Below are 13,017 nucleotides of genomic sequence, written 5' to 3'. Positions count from 1 at the left end.
ACAAACATACAATAGAAGGATTGGAACCGCAATCACCTGGTGCTTAAGGTTGTCATACAGGAGCTAACTTAGAGTGTAGCTCTACTCATTGAAGCTGCGACCACCGACTACTGCCTTCAATCAGCCATTGCTAGGAAACCGATGGGAAAGGATGTCCACCACATGGAGCCGGAAACGATAAAGTGCGACCTCACTCGGAGCGTTGATTTCTGCGGAACAAGAAGGAACCCAGTAGCCCAACAAACAAAATATGGGGATATTGGAATCGCAATCACCTGATTTTCAAAATTGATGTACAGGAGCTAGCTTAGAGTGTAGCTCTACTCATTCAGGCTGCAATCTGCGACTACTGGTTCTGGGAGGTCCGCAATATACAGGCGGAAACGACGACAAGTGACACCATCTGGGATTTGTTTCTGGGAAGCAAAAGGGAACCCAGTAGACCAACAAACGAAATGTAAAACTATTGGAACCGCAATCACCTGATCCATAAAATTCTGTGCAGGAGCTGTCTTAGAGTGCAACTCTACTCATTGCGGATTTCCAGGAACTGCGGTGACCGGTTCTCCAATTGTTGACCACGTTCATCAGCAGGATCATCTTCGGTCTGCTTCGGAAACACTTGTGGCGTTCATGGAATGTGCGGCGCACTAGATTGCGTCCTCCAATGATCCAATGTTTTTGAAGGATCGTGGGGAGCATTAGTTGTGGGCCGAGGTGAAGTAAATTCCCATGATAATACTTCGCCAACAGATTTAATAGCAGGAGTTTCACGAGCAGAACAATTCGAATAATTCCATTTGAATTCAGTTTGATGCGGGTGTGTTTCAACTGCGATGAAGATGGAAGGCGACTGGTCGATGCAAGGGTGACTAACTTCTCAGGAAAATCCTGTTTCTGGGCAAGACGATACAGAACGAAGGCTGCTTCTTTCAGATCGGCGGTGGTTAGCATCATGAATGGGTCCTTTACCGACTTCCGTGCAGCAGCTTTCAACAAGCGGAAGTACCGCATGCAGCAACTTCCATGGGACTTCTCCGACGCTTCCGAGATGAAATGCAAATGGTAAAAAGTGGCATTGGCGGAAGACACGTAGCGAGGAACTTGGATCGTAACGGTTGTATCTTGCGTGCTGTGAAAATCCTTCCAATCAGCTTGGTACGACGCTGGTAGTGGGAATTGGATACGAAAACGGTGCAACGTCGTTTCCCAAACAAGTCCGAACGTGGAGACATCCTGATCGTCCTGCAGGCTGTGGATTGCGGATACAGCCAAATCTTCTGGAGGAATACCACGAAGCGCTTCAGGAACATTGGATGCCCATTTCTTGAGTGGTAAACCGGCAGAAACAACTAGAGCAGATGCCTTTCGGCGGAGTTGAACGGCAGAATCGACATCTTTGGCACCAGTCAAACAGACGTCGACGTAGAAGTCACTCTTGAAAACTGGGGTGGCAACAGGAAAACGACTGACTTCATTCTCAGCGAGGCGTTTTAAGGTGCGGGTGGCCAAAAATGGCGAGTCGTCCAGGTGCAGTTGTATTTGGCGGTACATCTTTTCAATGTCGGCTACGAGTGCGATTGGGTGGGTTCGGAAGCGCATAATGATCGACAGTAGATCGTCCTGGATAGTAGGTCCCACCAACTGCGTATCGTTGATGGAGTAACCGGTTGATGTCTTGCACGAAGCGTCAAAAACAACACGGACCTTGGTGCTTGTGCTTGACTCCTTGAAGACTGGATGATGTGGTAGATAGCAGTGGGGGACAGAGTCGTCTACTGGATCAGTCAACTCGATCATGAGGCCCAAACGTTCGTAGTCGGCCATGAAACAAACGTAGGCTTCTCGAGGGGCAGGATCTCGCTTAAGTCTCCTCTCTAGACCTTGGAAGCGGCGCTCGACGATGGATCTTGGTTCACCAACACGTACCAGGGGATAACTAGTGAGTGGCAATCTAACAACGAAACGACCGGACGAATCGCGAGTGGTGGTAGCACTGAACACTTCTTCACACTTTGTTTCTTCAGCTGACAGAGCTTGAGACGGCAACAGAGATTCGAGTTCCCAGGACCTTTCGATGGATTGTTCTAGGTCTCGATCGATGGTCGTACGATGACATAACCGGGGAGTTTCGGAGGAATTTATTGGAACCGATCCGGATACAGCCCATCCAAACACAGTCTCAACTAGAGTCGGCATTTCAATGCCGAGGGAAATCTTGCTGCCACTGTGAAGTTCGTGGTACACTTCTCCGCCCACAATGAGGTCAATGTCCGCAGGAATGAAGAAGTATGGATCAGCCAGGTTGACATCGGGTATTTTCCAAGCAGCAACATCAATGTCCACAGTCGGTAGGCAGACTGTTGGCCTTTTCAGGATCAAGAAATCTAGCTCCGTTGCATACTTGGATACAGTTGAACGAATCTTCGCTGTTAACTGGCGCTTGATCTGCTTGGATGACTCACCAATCCCTGAAACGACAATGTCAACGGTAGAACGGCGGAGATCGAGGGTGTTGGCCAACTTCTTCGTCATAAAACTGCACATACTAGCGGAATCAAGTAGCGCTCGAGCCGGAATTTCCTTTCCCGTACTGTCAACCACCATAAGCATAACCGTTTCTAGCAAAACTGTACTGGTTGATGCCTGAACAGTCATACATACTTGTTGGCTCGAAGTTGATGGTTGCGGATCTGCATCTGTAGGGGCGGTACTGCGCTGCGGAGCTGGTAGGGGCGAATTCGACAATAACGACGTTGGTTCCGGCAGCGAATTGAAAAAGGTGGCCTTGATTGCATCGTGGAGGAGAGAGTGATGCCTTCCGTTGCAGAAACGACAAGTGTGTCGAGAGGAACATGTTCTTGCTAAATGTCCAAAATTGAAACAATTCCAACACAAACGATGCGATGTAACAACTTGACGACGGTTGTTGGGAGAGAAACTGGCGAATTTCCTGCAGCGAAACAGATGGTGTCGTTCCGAACATACAATACACGGCGGTGGATCAGGTTTTGTATCCGACGCAACAGGATTGGCCACTAATCGGTACTGCTTCTTCGGTTGGGATCCCGTCATCCTCGTTGGCATCGTTTGCAGGTAGTGCTGCTCCTCTGAGACGATCGTCTTCAGCATCATCGCTCGAGAATACAGGAAATCGATCAGCTCTTGATAGGTGATGTCTCTAAGGTCGCTCGTTTTTTCCTCCCAGGCTCGAAGAGTCGTTGGATCCAGTTTGTAGCACAGTAGGTTCACTAGTGTAGTATCCCAGTAACCTACCGGCTCACCCAGTTTAGCCATGGCCTTCACATGGCGGTCAAAATCATCTGTCAACGTATGAAGATCCTTTGAAGACTCTTTCCTTAAAGGTTGAATGTCGTACATTGCCCTGAAGAGCTGTCGTTTCAAGTACCGCTGGTTATCATACCGCTTCATTAACGCTTCCCAAGTGATAAGATAATTGTCAGCCTCAACGTTTACGGACTCGAAAGGTTTCTTGGCTTCGCCTTCCAAACTCTGAAGCAGGTACTGAAGCTTTGCAACCGCTGGAACATCTGGGTTCGAGTGCACCATGGACTTGAACGTGTCTCGGAACGACAACCATCGCGAAAAATCACCATCGAACCTCGGCAAATCTATTTTGGGCAGGCGTAGGTGAAACATAGCTGTGCTGGTTGGTGCGGTCGGCTCTGCTGATGTAGAACTGCTCAACCTTTCCGGGATATTGTTCAACAGGAATGCTTTCACCTCACAAAACCTTTCCTCGATGGTCGATCTCTCAGCCAAACGCATTTCAAGCCGGTCTGGCCCATCCCACTTCTCGATGACGGTTTGCGCCTTTTGAAACTGGTCGTAGATCCGATCAACTAAATCTTGTCGAACTTGAAGGCGCCCTGTGTCTCGATCAACGTTGAATTCCTTTGTAAACCTCTCAACATCCGACAGGTTTGTCAAAATAGCCTTGCGACGAATAATGGCATCCTCCACCCTTTCGTCGGATTTGGTTTTCGGCATGATGAAATACACAGACACTTGCTACCACCACTGTACGATAACGAAAACACAGCACAAAAAACGCAAACGAAATCCTTCCCGAACCGATGTACTGGTTTTTAACACGACGGCGGAAGTGTAAACCAATCGTACGATTAAATCCTTCCCGTCGCGGATTTACACTTCTACACGACGAAGAATGATACAAATCGTACGATTCAATCCTTCCCGTCGCGGTGTATCAATCTTTGATTCGAAACGGAACCGAGAATTGTGTGTTAAAATCGACGAAAAAATCCTTCCCGACGCGACACACAATTCTTTCGCGAAGACTGCCACCCACTCACACCCAATCGCATATAATATTAATCAATATTGCCAATATATAAGCCTCAGGTGCATAAGGACTGAATTTGCCAGAAGAATTCCAAGTCCAAAACTTTTTCGCCAAAAATCAATCAAATCCACTTTCCCAATTTTTGCTGACCGGTGTAAAACATCCACATAGCAGCAGGTCAAAATTAGCAGCTGTTGGTGGCTTTGTGCTGTTGGCTTGGCTTCACTTTGCGCTTTCTTGGCTCGAAAAACAATGTACAGCAGTACAAAAGGCAAGCAAAATGGCCCAACTTGATGCAGCCAGCGCGTCGAGTAAAGAAAATGGTGTACTCACCGCTACCTTCCGTGTGGGGAATTCCTCCGATCCGGCCGAAGGACCAATGTTGAGGATTCAATGGGGGTAGCTTACCGGGTTCAAATGATCGGAGGGTTTACTATCCGTTGCTCTGCCAACGGGACGGAAAAATAGCACCAAGAACGGGGGACGATCAATCCTTTACGCTACCAGCTGGTTGATTTTGTTCGCTGCTGCACCACAGCCAACGAGTCGGGAAACTTCCGTTGTTGCACACAAAATAGTCTGCATACCACACACAGCACTTATCTTGCTGTTCCGATTTTCGGATGCGAATTAGAGCGCAATTCAATACAACCGGTTTACACAAAATGAAACAACACTTTATTCTGCTATCACTCGACCGACAAAACAAATAAGTACGGACTAGATGTTGCCGCCACGAGAATTTATTTCAACTGGTTTATGCTGACTTGTTGTTGTTGCATCAGCTGGTTGGTGAGTTACCGTTTTAAAACAGTTCATCCGGTAACTCACTGCTATGCTATTTCTTATACTAGGATGGTTCATTTTTTACATTTTACAATAAATAGAAAATAATTATAGAAATTTTACACATAACAATTAATTAATTTAAGGTTGCAAATAGTGTTACTTTTCGTTTCGGTATTAGGTTTGGTAACAAACATTCCGGCCACCTTGAAATGGCACGGACATTTCAACATAAATTTCGGTGACATTGGGGAGCCTTCATCTGTTTCCTTTATCTTCGGCTGCGTGGACCAACGAGACGCATCATGGCACCAGGGGAGCAGGAGGAGCGATTGGTACTGGGCGGTACGGACACCACATTTAACAAATAATTGAATTCTAGGTTTGGTTACAAACAATATTGTTTAAATTTCTACCAAATGATTAGAAATCTTTATTTTTCTACAGAATTTTAGTTAAATTGCCTTTTATCATATAACATCTTTCTCGACTCAATTGTCCAAAGTTTATAATGATGGAAATTTTTCATGAGTTTTCAAATTTAAAAAAAAATTAGAAATATATTTGTTGGTACCAATGAAATTCTAAACGAAAAAGATCTTGAAATGAAACCCTAAGTTCTAAATTATTCATTTTTGTAGTCACCTTAAAAGAGCCTACTCACAATCGAAATTGTTTAATTTAAGCTCTGAGTAAAGCTCTCAAATTGTGTACCTTTGTTCAAGGTACAACAGAAATGTACAAAGTTCAATAAATCAGTATAGTAAGAAACCTTATTCTGCTCGGTTGCGCATTTGTTTGTCCGCCAAAGGCAAATCCTAAAATCCCCCAATAGAAGTTAAAAACCCTGTTTAGTTTCTTCGAAACCCGTTGATATATTCCGGCAAGGTGTGCCGTTGTTGTGCGGTGTTAAGTGCAGTCGCGGATTGCGGAATATTGGTGTCATTGCGGTAAATTTTTATCATCATCCAAGTTGTTGGAAGTGCGATATACGTCTGCTATTTTTCTGGGCCGTTTGTAGCATACAGCAGTGTATAACGGTAGCAAACCCTTCGGAACATCTGGTAAGCCAAACCTAAGCCCCAACATTAGGTCCTTCGAGCCGGATCGAAGGAATTTCCAACCAGAAAATAGCCGGTGAGTACGCAAAGCGCCGATGTGGTCTAGTGGATAGGCTGGCGCAAGTCTGGTATTGGTACGCCAGGCGTACTGGGTTCGATTCCCGGTATCGACAAGTAAAACTTTTGGGTTCGAATCCCATAAGCGGGCCGACAGGTAAGATGTGTTTCATTATATAACTGACTATATAATTGGAATGTTCAATCAGTTGCCAGCTGGCCAGGTATATACACGGATGCCGGAATACCTGTAAGTAAACTAGCCCACCTGATTGATTCGTTCTTCCAAAATATACCTACATCAACACACGCAATACATTCACCACATAACAGTTCATACGAAGCCATGGGGTCCGGGTATGGAGCGCGCTGCATCGGAGATTTGTCGAACCTAATAATCTAAGGAATGCATGTGAACCCATACTTTGGCAGAAACTGCGGAGAATCCGTGCACCCATGGTGGATTACCAACACAACATACATACAGAAAATAGCCGGTGAGTACGCAATTTAGTTACTTGTATGCGGAAGAGGCTTGGCACCAAGAATAGCCATATCAAAGCCTAATACAATTGGTGGTAGCACAAAACGCATGAGCAAGCAACAGCAGAATAGGAATTCCCGCCAAACAAAGTCATTCAATCACTACACTGGGTGATCAGATAGCGCGCAACGCCTGAGGCACATTTTTTATTACTTTTGGCACTTTGAATGTTTTTTGCGCAAATTGAAAAAAGGCAATTTTGGAAAGTTTGCCTTCAAACTTAGGTCTTGTGGGTGGCAGTCAATCGCGTAAGAGTGTTGTTCCGCGTCGGGAAGGATTTTGTCGTTCGATTTGTTCAGCACTCTCGGTAAAGTTGGTACACCGCGACGGGAAGGAGCAAATCGTTCGATTTGTACCAATCTTTCGTTCCGTGTAAGAGACTGACATCCGCGACGGGAAGGATTAATCGTTTCGATTGTGTCATTCTCTCGAAGTGTGGTGGTAGTGAAGTGAACAAGCGGTGCTACTAAAATCAGTGCTAAAATGTCGAAGACAGCAGCGAAGTTGGCCGATGCCATGAGCCGCAGAGATGTGATTTTTGCGATGGTTGATGCAGCGGAAGAATTTATTGCGCAGTATAACGGAGATCGTGATCATCGACAAGTTCCAGTTCGGATGGAAACCTTAGACAGACTGAATCTGGAGTTTGCCGAAGCCCAAACTGACATCGAACGGAACGACGATCAGGAGAATAAGAAATCCCATTTAGAAGAACGTGTGCAGTTCGAGGCCCGTTATTGTGAAGCGAAAGGTTTGTTGCTCTCTACCAGCCCCCCAGCAGACGCAAATCAATCTTCGGTGTGCAATGCAACCTTGCTCGGTTCTGTTCCCCCTTGGTTCCATCTCCGCTTGCCAAAAATTGATCTCCCAAAGTTTAATGGTGACTTTTCTCGTTGGCTGTCGTTTCGGGACACATTTTCTTCAATGGTTCATTCAAACTCGGACATTCCAACCGTAGCCAAACTGCAATATTTGCTGCAATGTTTAGAAGGAGAAGCACGTAAACCTTTTGAGTCAGTTGATGTGGAGGCCAACAATTATGGAAATGCCTGGAGTACACTTCTTAAGCGGTACGATAACCGAAAGTTATTGAAGCGACAGCTATTTAAGGCCATTTACGATCTCCCACCAGTAAATAGAGAATCACCAGAAGATTTGCACAACCTGATTGATGATTTTGATCGACATGTAAAGGCGATGGCGAAACTAGATGAACCCGTTGAACATTGGGATACCCCACTTCTGAATCTTCTCTCCTACAAACTAGATCACGTAACATTGCGAGCTTGGGAAGAGAAGACCAGCGAAAATGATGACGTTAAATACACCCAAATGATAGAGTTCCTTCATCAGCGAGTTCGTGTACTCAAAACAGTTATGCCAGCTAAACTCCAGCAATCGGAAGTGGCCAAATCGACTGGTTCAAAGTACACTTCCAAGAAGATGGTAGCAAACACAGTTGCAGCAGGGGCAAAGCCCACCTTTCCTTCTTGCGTCGCCTGTAAAGAAAAGCATCTGTTATTCCAATGCCCAAGGTTTGAAAGTTGGCCCGTTCATCGTCGCCGTGAATTAGTAGCATCTAAGCGTTTATGCTTCAACTGCTTCCGATCAGGTCATGTTGCCATGAAATGTGTATCCAAGTACACTTGTCGAACATGCCACGAAAGGCATCATTCTTTACTACACCTTCCCTCGTCATCGAAGTCTAGCATACAGTCCATTCCACAAATTTCGCAAGGTGCCCTACAACTTCAAGCTGCACAACCCCAAGCCGTACAACCATCAGCCGTACAACCAACACCGCTAGAACAGCCTGGCACTTCAGCACAACATGTTAGCCTATCCGTTCAATCGTCAAACAGCACAGTATTACTACAAACAGTGGGGCTCCTGATTGTAGATAAGCACGGAAACGAGTTACCGGCCCGGGCGCTATTAGATTCCGCCAGCATGTGTAATTTTATAACGAAAAAACTATCAAATGCACTTGATCTTCGTCGAAAAACAGTTGACATCGCGGTGTCAGGAATCGGAGATTCTGCGAAGCAGATAAGATGTCAATTAACTGCAACGATACGTTCACGAGTTTCTCCATTCACAACCAGTTTAGAGTTCCTAGTTCTCAAGAAACCAACAGCATGTTTGCCCACAGTGCCCGTTGATTTCTCACAATGGGGAATGCCTGATGTTACGTTAGCCGATCCAGCATTTAACATCCCTGCCGACATCGATCTTGTTGTTGGAGGCGAAGTGTACCACGATTTTTACAACGGCAGCAAGATTTCTCTTGGCGATGGATTACCAGTTCTCGTCGACACTGTGTTTGGATGGACGATATCCGGGTCGGCACCGATTAAATCAAATCAAGTCCCTCTAGTGTGTCACCTTAGCACTGTTGATCGTGATCTTGAACAAGCAGTGCAACGTTTTTGGGAACTCGAATCTATAATACCGTCATCATTGTACACAAGTGAGGAGAAGAAGTGCGAAGAATTGTTTATCACTACCACCACTCGCGATTCGTCCGGTCGTTTCGTCGTTCGACTGCCACTCGCGTGTGACCCTCAAGTAACCATCGGTGACTCCCGTGCTATCGCCGAACGTCGCTTTCTCAGTCTTGAACGAAGACTGTACCGTAACCTGCAAATCTGTGAAGACTACACAAAATTCATCGAAGAATACATTCAGCTGGGCCATATGACCAAGGTCGACGATCCTGTTGATGATTCTTACCCGCATTGCTACCTTCCGCATCACCCTGTATTCAAAGAATCGAGCACCAGCACAAAGATCCGTGTAGTCTTCGACGCATCCTGCAAGACGTCGTCTGGTTTTTCAATAAACGACCTGCAGTTAGTTGGTCCAGTAATTCAAGACGATTTGCTGTCGATAGTCTTACGTTTCCGCAAGCACCCAATAGCCCTTGTAGCAGACATCGAGAAGATGTATCGCCAGGTGAAATTACATCCGAATGATTGCGTCTTCCAACGAATCCTTTGGCGAACCGATCCCCAAGATCCCATCCACACATACGAACTCCAAACAGTTACGTACGGTTTTGCCTCAGCACCATTTCTGGCCACCCGCGCACTCCAACAGGTGGCCGAAAAAGAAAGCGACAAGTATCCCGTGGCGGCAGCAATATTTTAAAAGCGACTTCTACATGGATGACTGCCTTACAGGTGCAAATGATATTCGTTCAGCTATTGAGTTCCGCCAACAAGCAACCGATTTAGCCAATTCGGCCGGTTTTCCATTAAAAAAGTGGGCTTCCAACGAATCAGCCGTCTTAGAAGGAATTCCGCTAGAAGATCTAGCAGTTTCGCCTGTTCATAGCCTTCAAGATGAGCAATCTGTTTCAACTCTTGGTCTTGTGTGGGAGACCAAAACCAATGTGCTTCGCTTCCGTGTACAGTTGCCGTTGCCTGCATCTGTGCTGACTAAAAGGAAAATAATGTCCTATATTGCCCAGATTTTTGATCCCCTCGGGTTGGTAGGTCCTATAATCACAGTTGCTAAACTGTTCATGCAGTTGTTATGGTCGCTTAAAACCGAAGAAGGCCACACATACGAATGGGATCGTCCACTACCGCCGCAGTACCAGGTTGACTGGAAAACCTTCCACGGGACGCTAGACAGCATCACCACCCTCAAGGTTCCACGATTCACATCAATCGCCCAGGCAACGTCGATCCAGCTGCATTTTTTCTCAGATGCCTCTGAGAAGGCGTACGGCAGCTGCTGCTACATGCGTTCCGAATGTGCCGGAACAGTACGAGTTTGTCTGTTAACATCGAAGTCGAAGGTAGCACCCCTAACCAGTCACCACTCTATCGCCAGTCTAGAACTGTGTGAAGCAGTTTTGTCGACTACGTTGTATGAGAAGGTTTCACGTGCTCTCCAGGTTACCGCTGACGTTTATTTTTGGACAGACTCCACCACCGTTCTCCATTGGTTACAGTCCACCCCGGCACGTTGGAAGACCTTTGTTGCGAACAGAGTATCCGTGATTCAAACCAAAACCGATATCAAATCTTGGAAACACGTTCCCGGTGTATCAAACCCCGCCGATGCCTTATCACGTGGAATCAGTCCAACCGAAATCTCTGATCATCCACTCTGGTGGACTGGAGCTCCATGGCTTGCCTTGCCAACGAAGGATTGGCCTCAAACAGAACTATCAAGTGCTAAAACAGTTTCCATCCTCGAAGAAAGAACACCCGTGGTGTCTTTAGCTGTATCCGATCAAACAGAAGATTTCGCTTCTAGATTATTCGGCTTATACTCCAGTTACAGCAAACTGCGCCGCACGGTGGCCTACTGTATGAGATATCTACGTGCCGTGAAGGCTGTTAGGCGAAACGAGAGACTCGAACCATTTCAATATCTGGAATCTACCGATTTGAAGGACGCAGAACTAGCTTTGTGTCGTCTAGCTCAGAAGCAGCACTTGTCCGAAGAAATTGCCAGCCTAACTAAGAAAGGTCGTGTTTCTCCATCATCGCCATTGAAATATCTACGCGCTAGACTCGACCCTGACGGAATAATCCGACTCCGTGGTGTTTGAGCAATGCACACCTTCCTGATCATGTCAAACATCCAATAGTTCTGCTTGCTAAGCATCCGTTGGCGAGCCTGTTGGCCGATTACTATCACCGAACTCTACTCCACGCCGGCCCGCAGCTCATGTTAGCAACAATTCGCCAAAGGTTCTGGGTCATCGGTGCACGTGATTTAGCCCGTCGTGTTTATCATCAGTGCCATAGGTGTTTCCGCAGTAAACCCAAGATGATTGAGCAGAGCGTAGCAGATCTTCCAAGTTCCCGAGTTGCTCCAAGACGACCATTTGCAGTTTGTGGTGTTGACTACTGCGGCCCAGTGTATATCAAATCTCCGGTGCGGAACCGAGGTCCAACGAAGGCCTACATAGCAATTTTTGTTTGTTTCACTACTCGAGCCGTGCATATAGAGCTGGTTTCAGATCTGTCAACATCAGCTTTCATCGCAGCCTTACGACGTTTTGCCGCTCGAAGGAACACACCACACGAAATCCATAGCGATAATGGAACAGCTTTCCGAGGAGCCCACAACGAACTGAGACGTATTCACCAGATGTTGAAGTCCGACGCTGATGGTAGAAAACAGATTCTCGACTGGTGTGCCGAAGCAGGTAAAACTTGGAAATTTATCCCACCTCGTTCCCCCCACTTTGGAGGATTGTGAAAAGCAGCGGTTAAGTCGGCAAAACATCACTTGCTCCGGGAGATTGGACAAACCAACATCACGTACGAAGACATGACAACATTGTTAACAGAAGTTGAAATGTGTTTAAACTCAAGACCACTCATTCCAATTCCAACTGAGCCCGACGACATAGAAGCGCTTACGCCTGGACACTTCCTTGTTGGAGTAAGCCTGCGAGCACCACCCGATGAAGATGTTGCTGAAGTTCCCGATAACCATTTGACGCACTGGAAGCTAACCCAAAAAAGGTTCCAGCGTATATGGAGGAGATGGTACCCAGAATACCTTCAGCAACTACAATCCCGAGCAACGAAGCACCAGAAGCCAGCAACTGTCATCCAAGAAGGAAGTATGGTCGTTATCCACGATGACTTGCTGCCTCCCGCTCAATGGCCGCTTGGTATCGTCAAGAAACTGCACCCCGGAAAAGACGGTGTTGTTCGAGTGGTAACGCTACGAACCGGAAAACGAGAAGATGTTAGGAGGTGTGTCAACAAGCTGGCCCTGCTTCCAATGCCACATCCGCCATCTGAACAATGAATCCTGAAATGAAGACCTGGTAGAGCACGCCGAAATTTGCTCGAGGCGCTCGTGCGAATACCGCAGGTAATTGCGGTTCCAAATACTCCAATCCAATCGTTCGATCTACCTGGTCTTTCTTTTCCCAGTTGCAGAGGTTCCGTGGCACAGTGTTGTGCCTATCCGTATCCGCCCGAGTGGCCTGGTAGCAAGTAACGCTGCCAAATTCCAAGATCCAAGTCCGTGAGAGAGCCTTGTCCTGTCGATGTCCCAAACGGTCGACAATTCCCATGATCATCCATCCAGCCAAAAGTGTTGATCATCTGTACGTACGCTGACTGCGATAGTTGGCATCCACCTGAAGACGGCCGTATTCCCTATGTTGCGGCCAACCCCCTACGCTATAGCAATCCAGCTTCCAGCTAGCCCTGCTGAAGATCGGCAGTCCCAAGATATGTTGAAGGAGAAGTATCATTTTG

The 13,017-nt window shown here is 46.7% G+C and overlaps 3 protein-coding genes across 3 annotated transcripts in view; 2 read left to right on the top strand and 1 right to left on the bottom strand.

The window, feature by feature from the left end:
* Nucleotides 1-513: 513 nt before the first annotated feature.
* On the bottom strand, nucleotides 514-4,011 carry LOC129743306 (uncharacterized). The gene has a single exon (XM_055735291.1). The coding sequence runs from the start codon at nucleotides 4,009-4,011 to the stop codon at nucleotides 514-516; it is 3,498 nt and encodes a 1,165-aa protein (XP_055591266.1).
* Nucleotides 4,012-7,258: 3,247 nt separating this feature from the next.
* Nucleotides 7,259-9,925, top strand: LOC129743305 (uncharacterized). The gene has a single exon (XM_055735290.1). It carries the CDS (start codon nucleotides 7,259-7,261, stop codon nucleotides 9,923-9,925), a length of 2,667 nt encoding a protein of 888 aa, XP_055591265.1.
* A 13-nt stretch (nucleotides 9,926-9,938) lies between these two features.
* The window catches only part of LOC129743303 (uncharacterized), a 14,953-nt gene continuing 11,874 nt past the window's right edge, over nucleotides 9,939-13,017 (top strand). Inside the window, exons 1-4 of the mRNA XM_055735289.1 lie at nucleotides 9,939-11,331; nucleotides 11,382-11,945; nucleotides 12,006-12,504; nucleotides 12,688-12,750. Coding sequence (XP_055591264.1) covers nucleotides 9,939-11,331; nucleotides 11,382-11,945; nucleotides 12,006-12,504; nucleotides 12,688-12,750 — 2,519 coding nt within the window. The remainder of the gene's footprint in view (nucleotides 11,332-11,381; nucleotides 11,946-12,005; nucleotides 12,505-12,687; nucleotides 12,751-13,017) is intronic.

Source organism: Uranotaenia lowii, chromosome 2 (assembly GCF_029784155.1).
Source record: "Uranotaenia lowii strain MFRU-FL chromosome 2, ASM2978415v1, whole genome shotgun sequence".
Taxonomy (NCBI): Eukaryota; Metazoa; Arthropoda; class Insecta; order Diptera; family Culicidae; genus Uranotaenia; species Uranotaenia lowii.
Note: the sequence above shows the minus strand (reverse complement) of the source record. Positions and strands in the feature narration are given on the sequence as shown.

Coding starts and splice junctions, on each gene's coding strand:
- LOC129743306 (XM_055735291.1), bottom strand. CDS start 4,011: ATGCCGAAAACCAAATCCGACGAAAGGGTGGAGGATGCCATTATTCGT.
- LOC129743305 (XM_055735290.1), top strand. CDS start 7,259: ATGTCGAAGACAGCAGCGAAGTTGGCCGATGCCATGAGCCGCAGAGAT.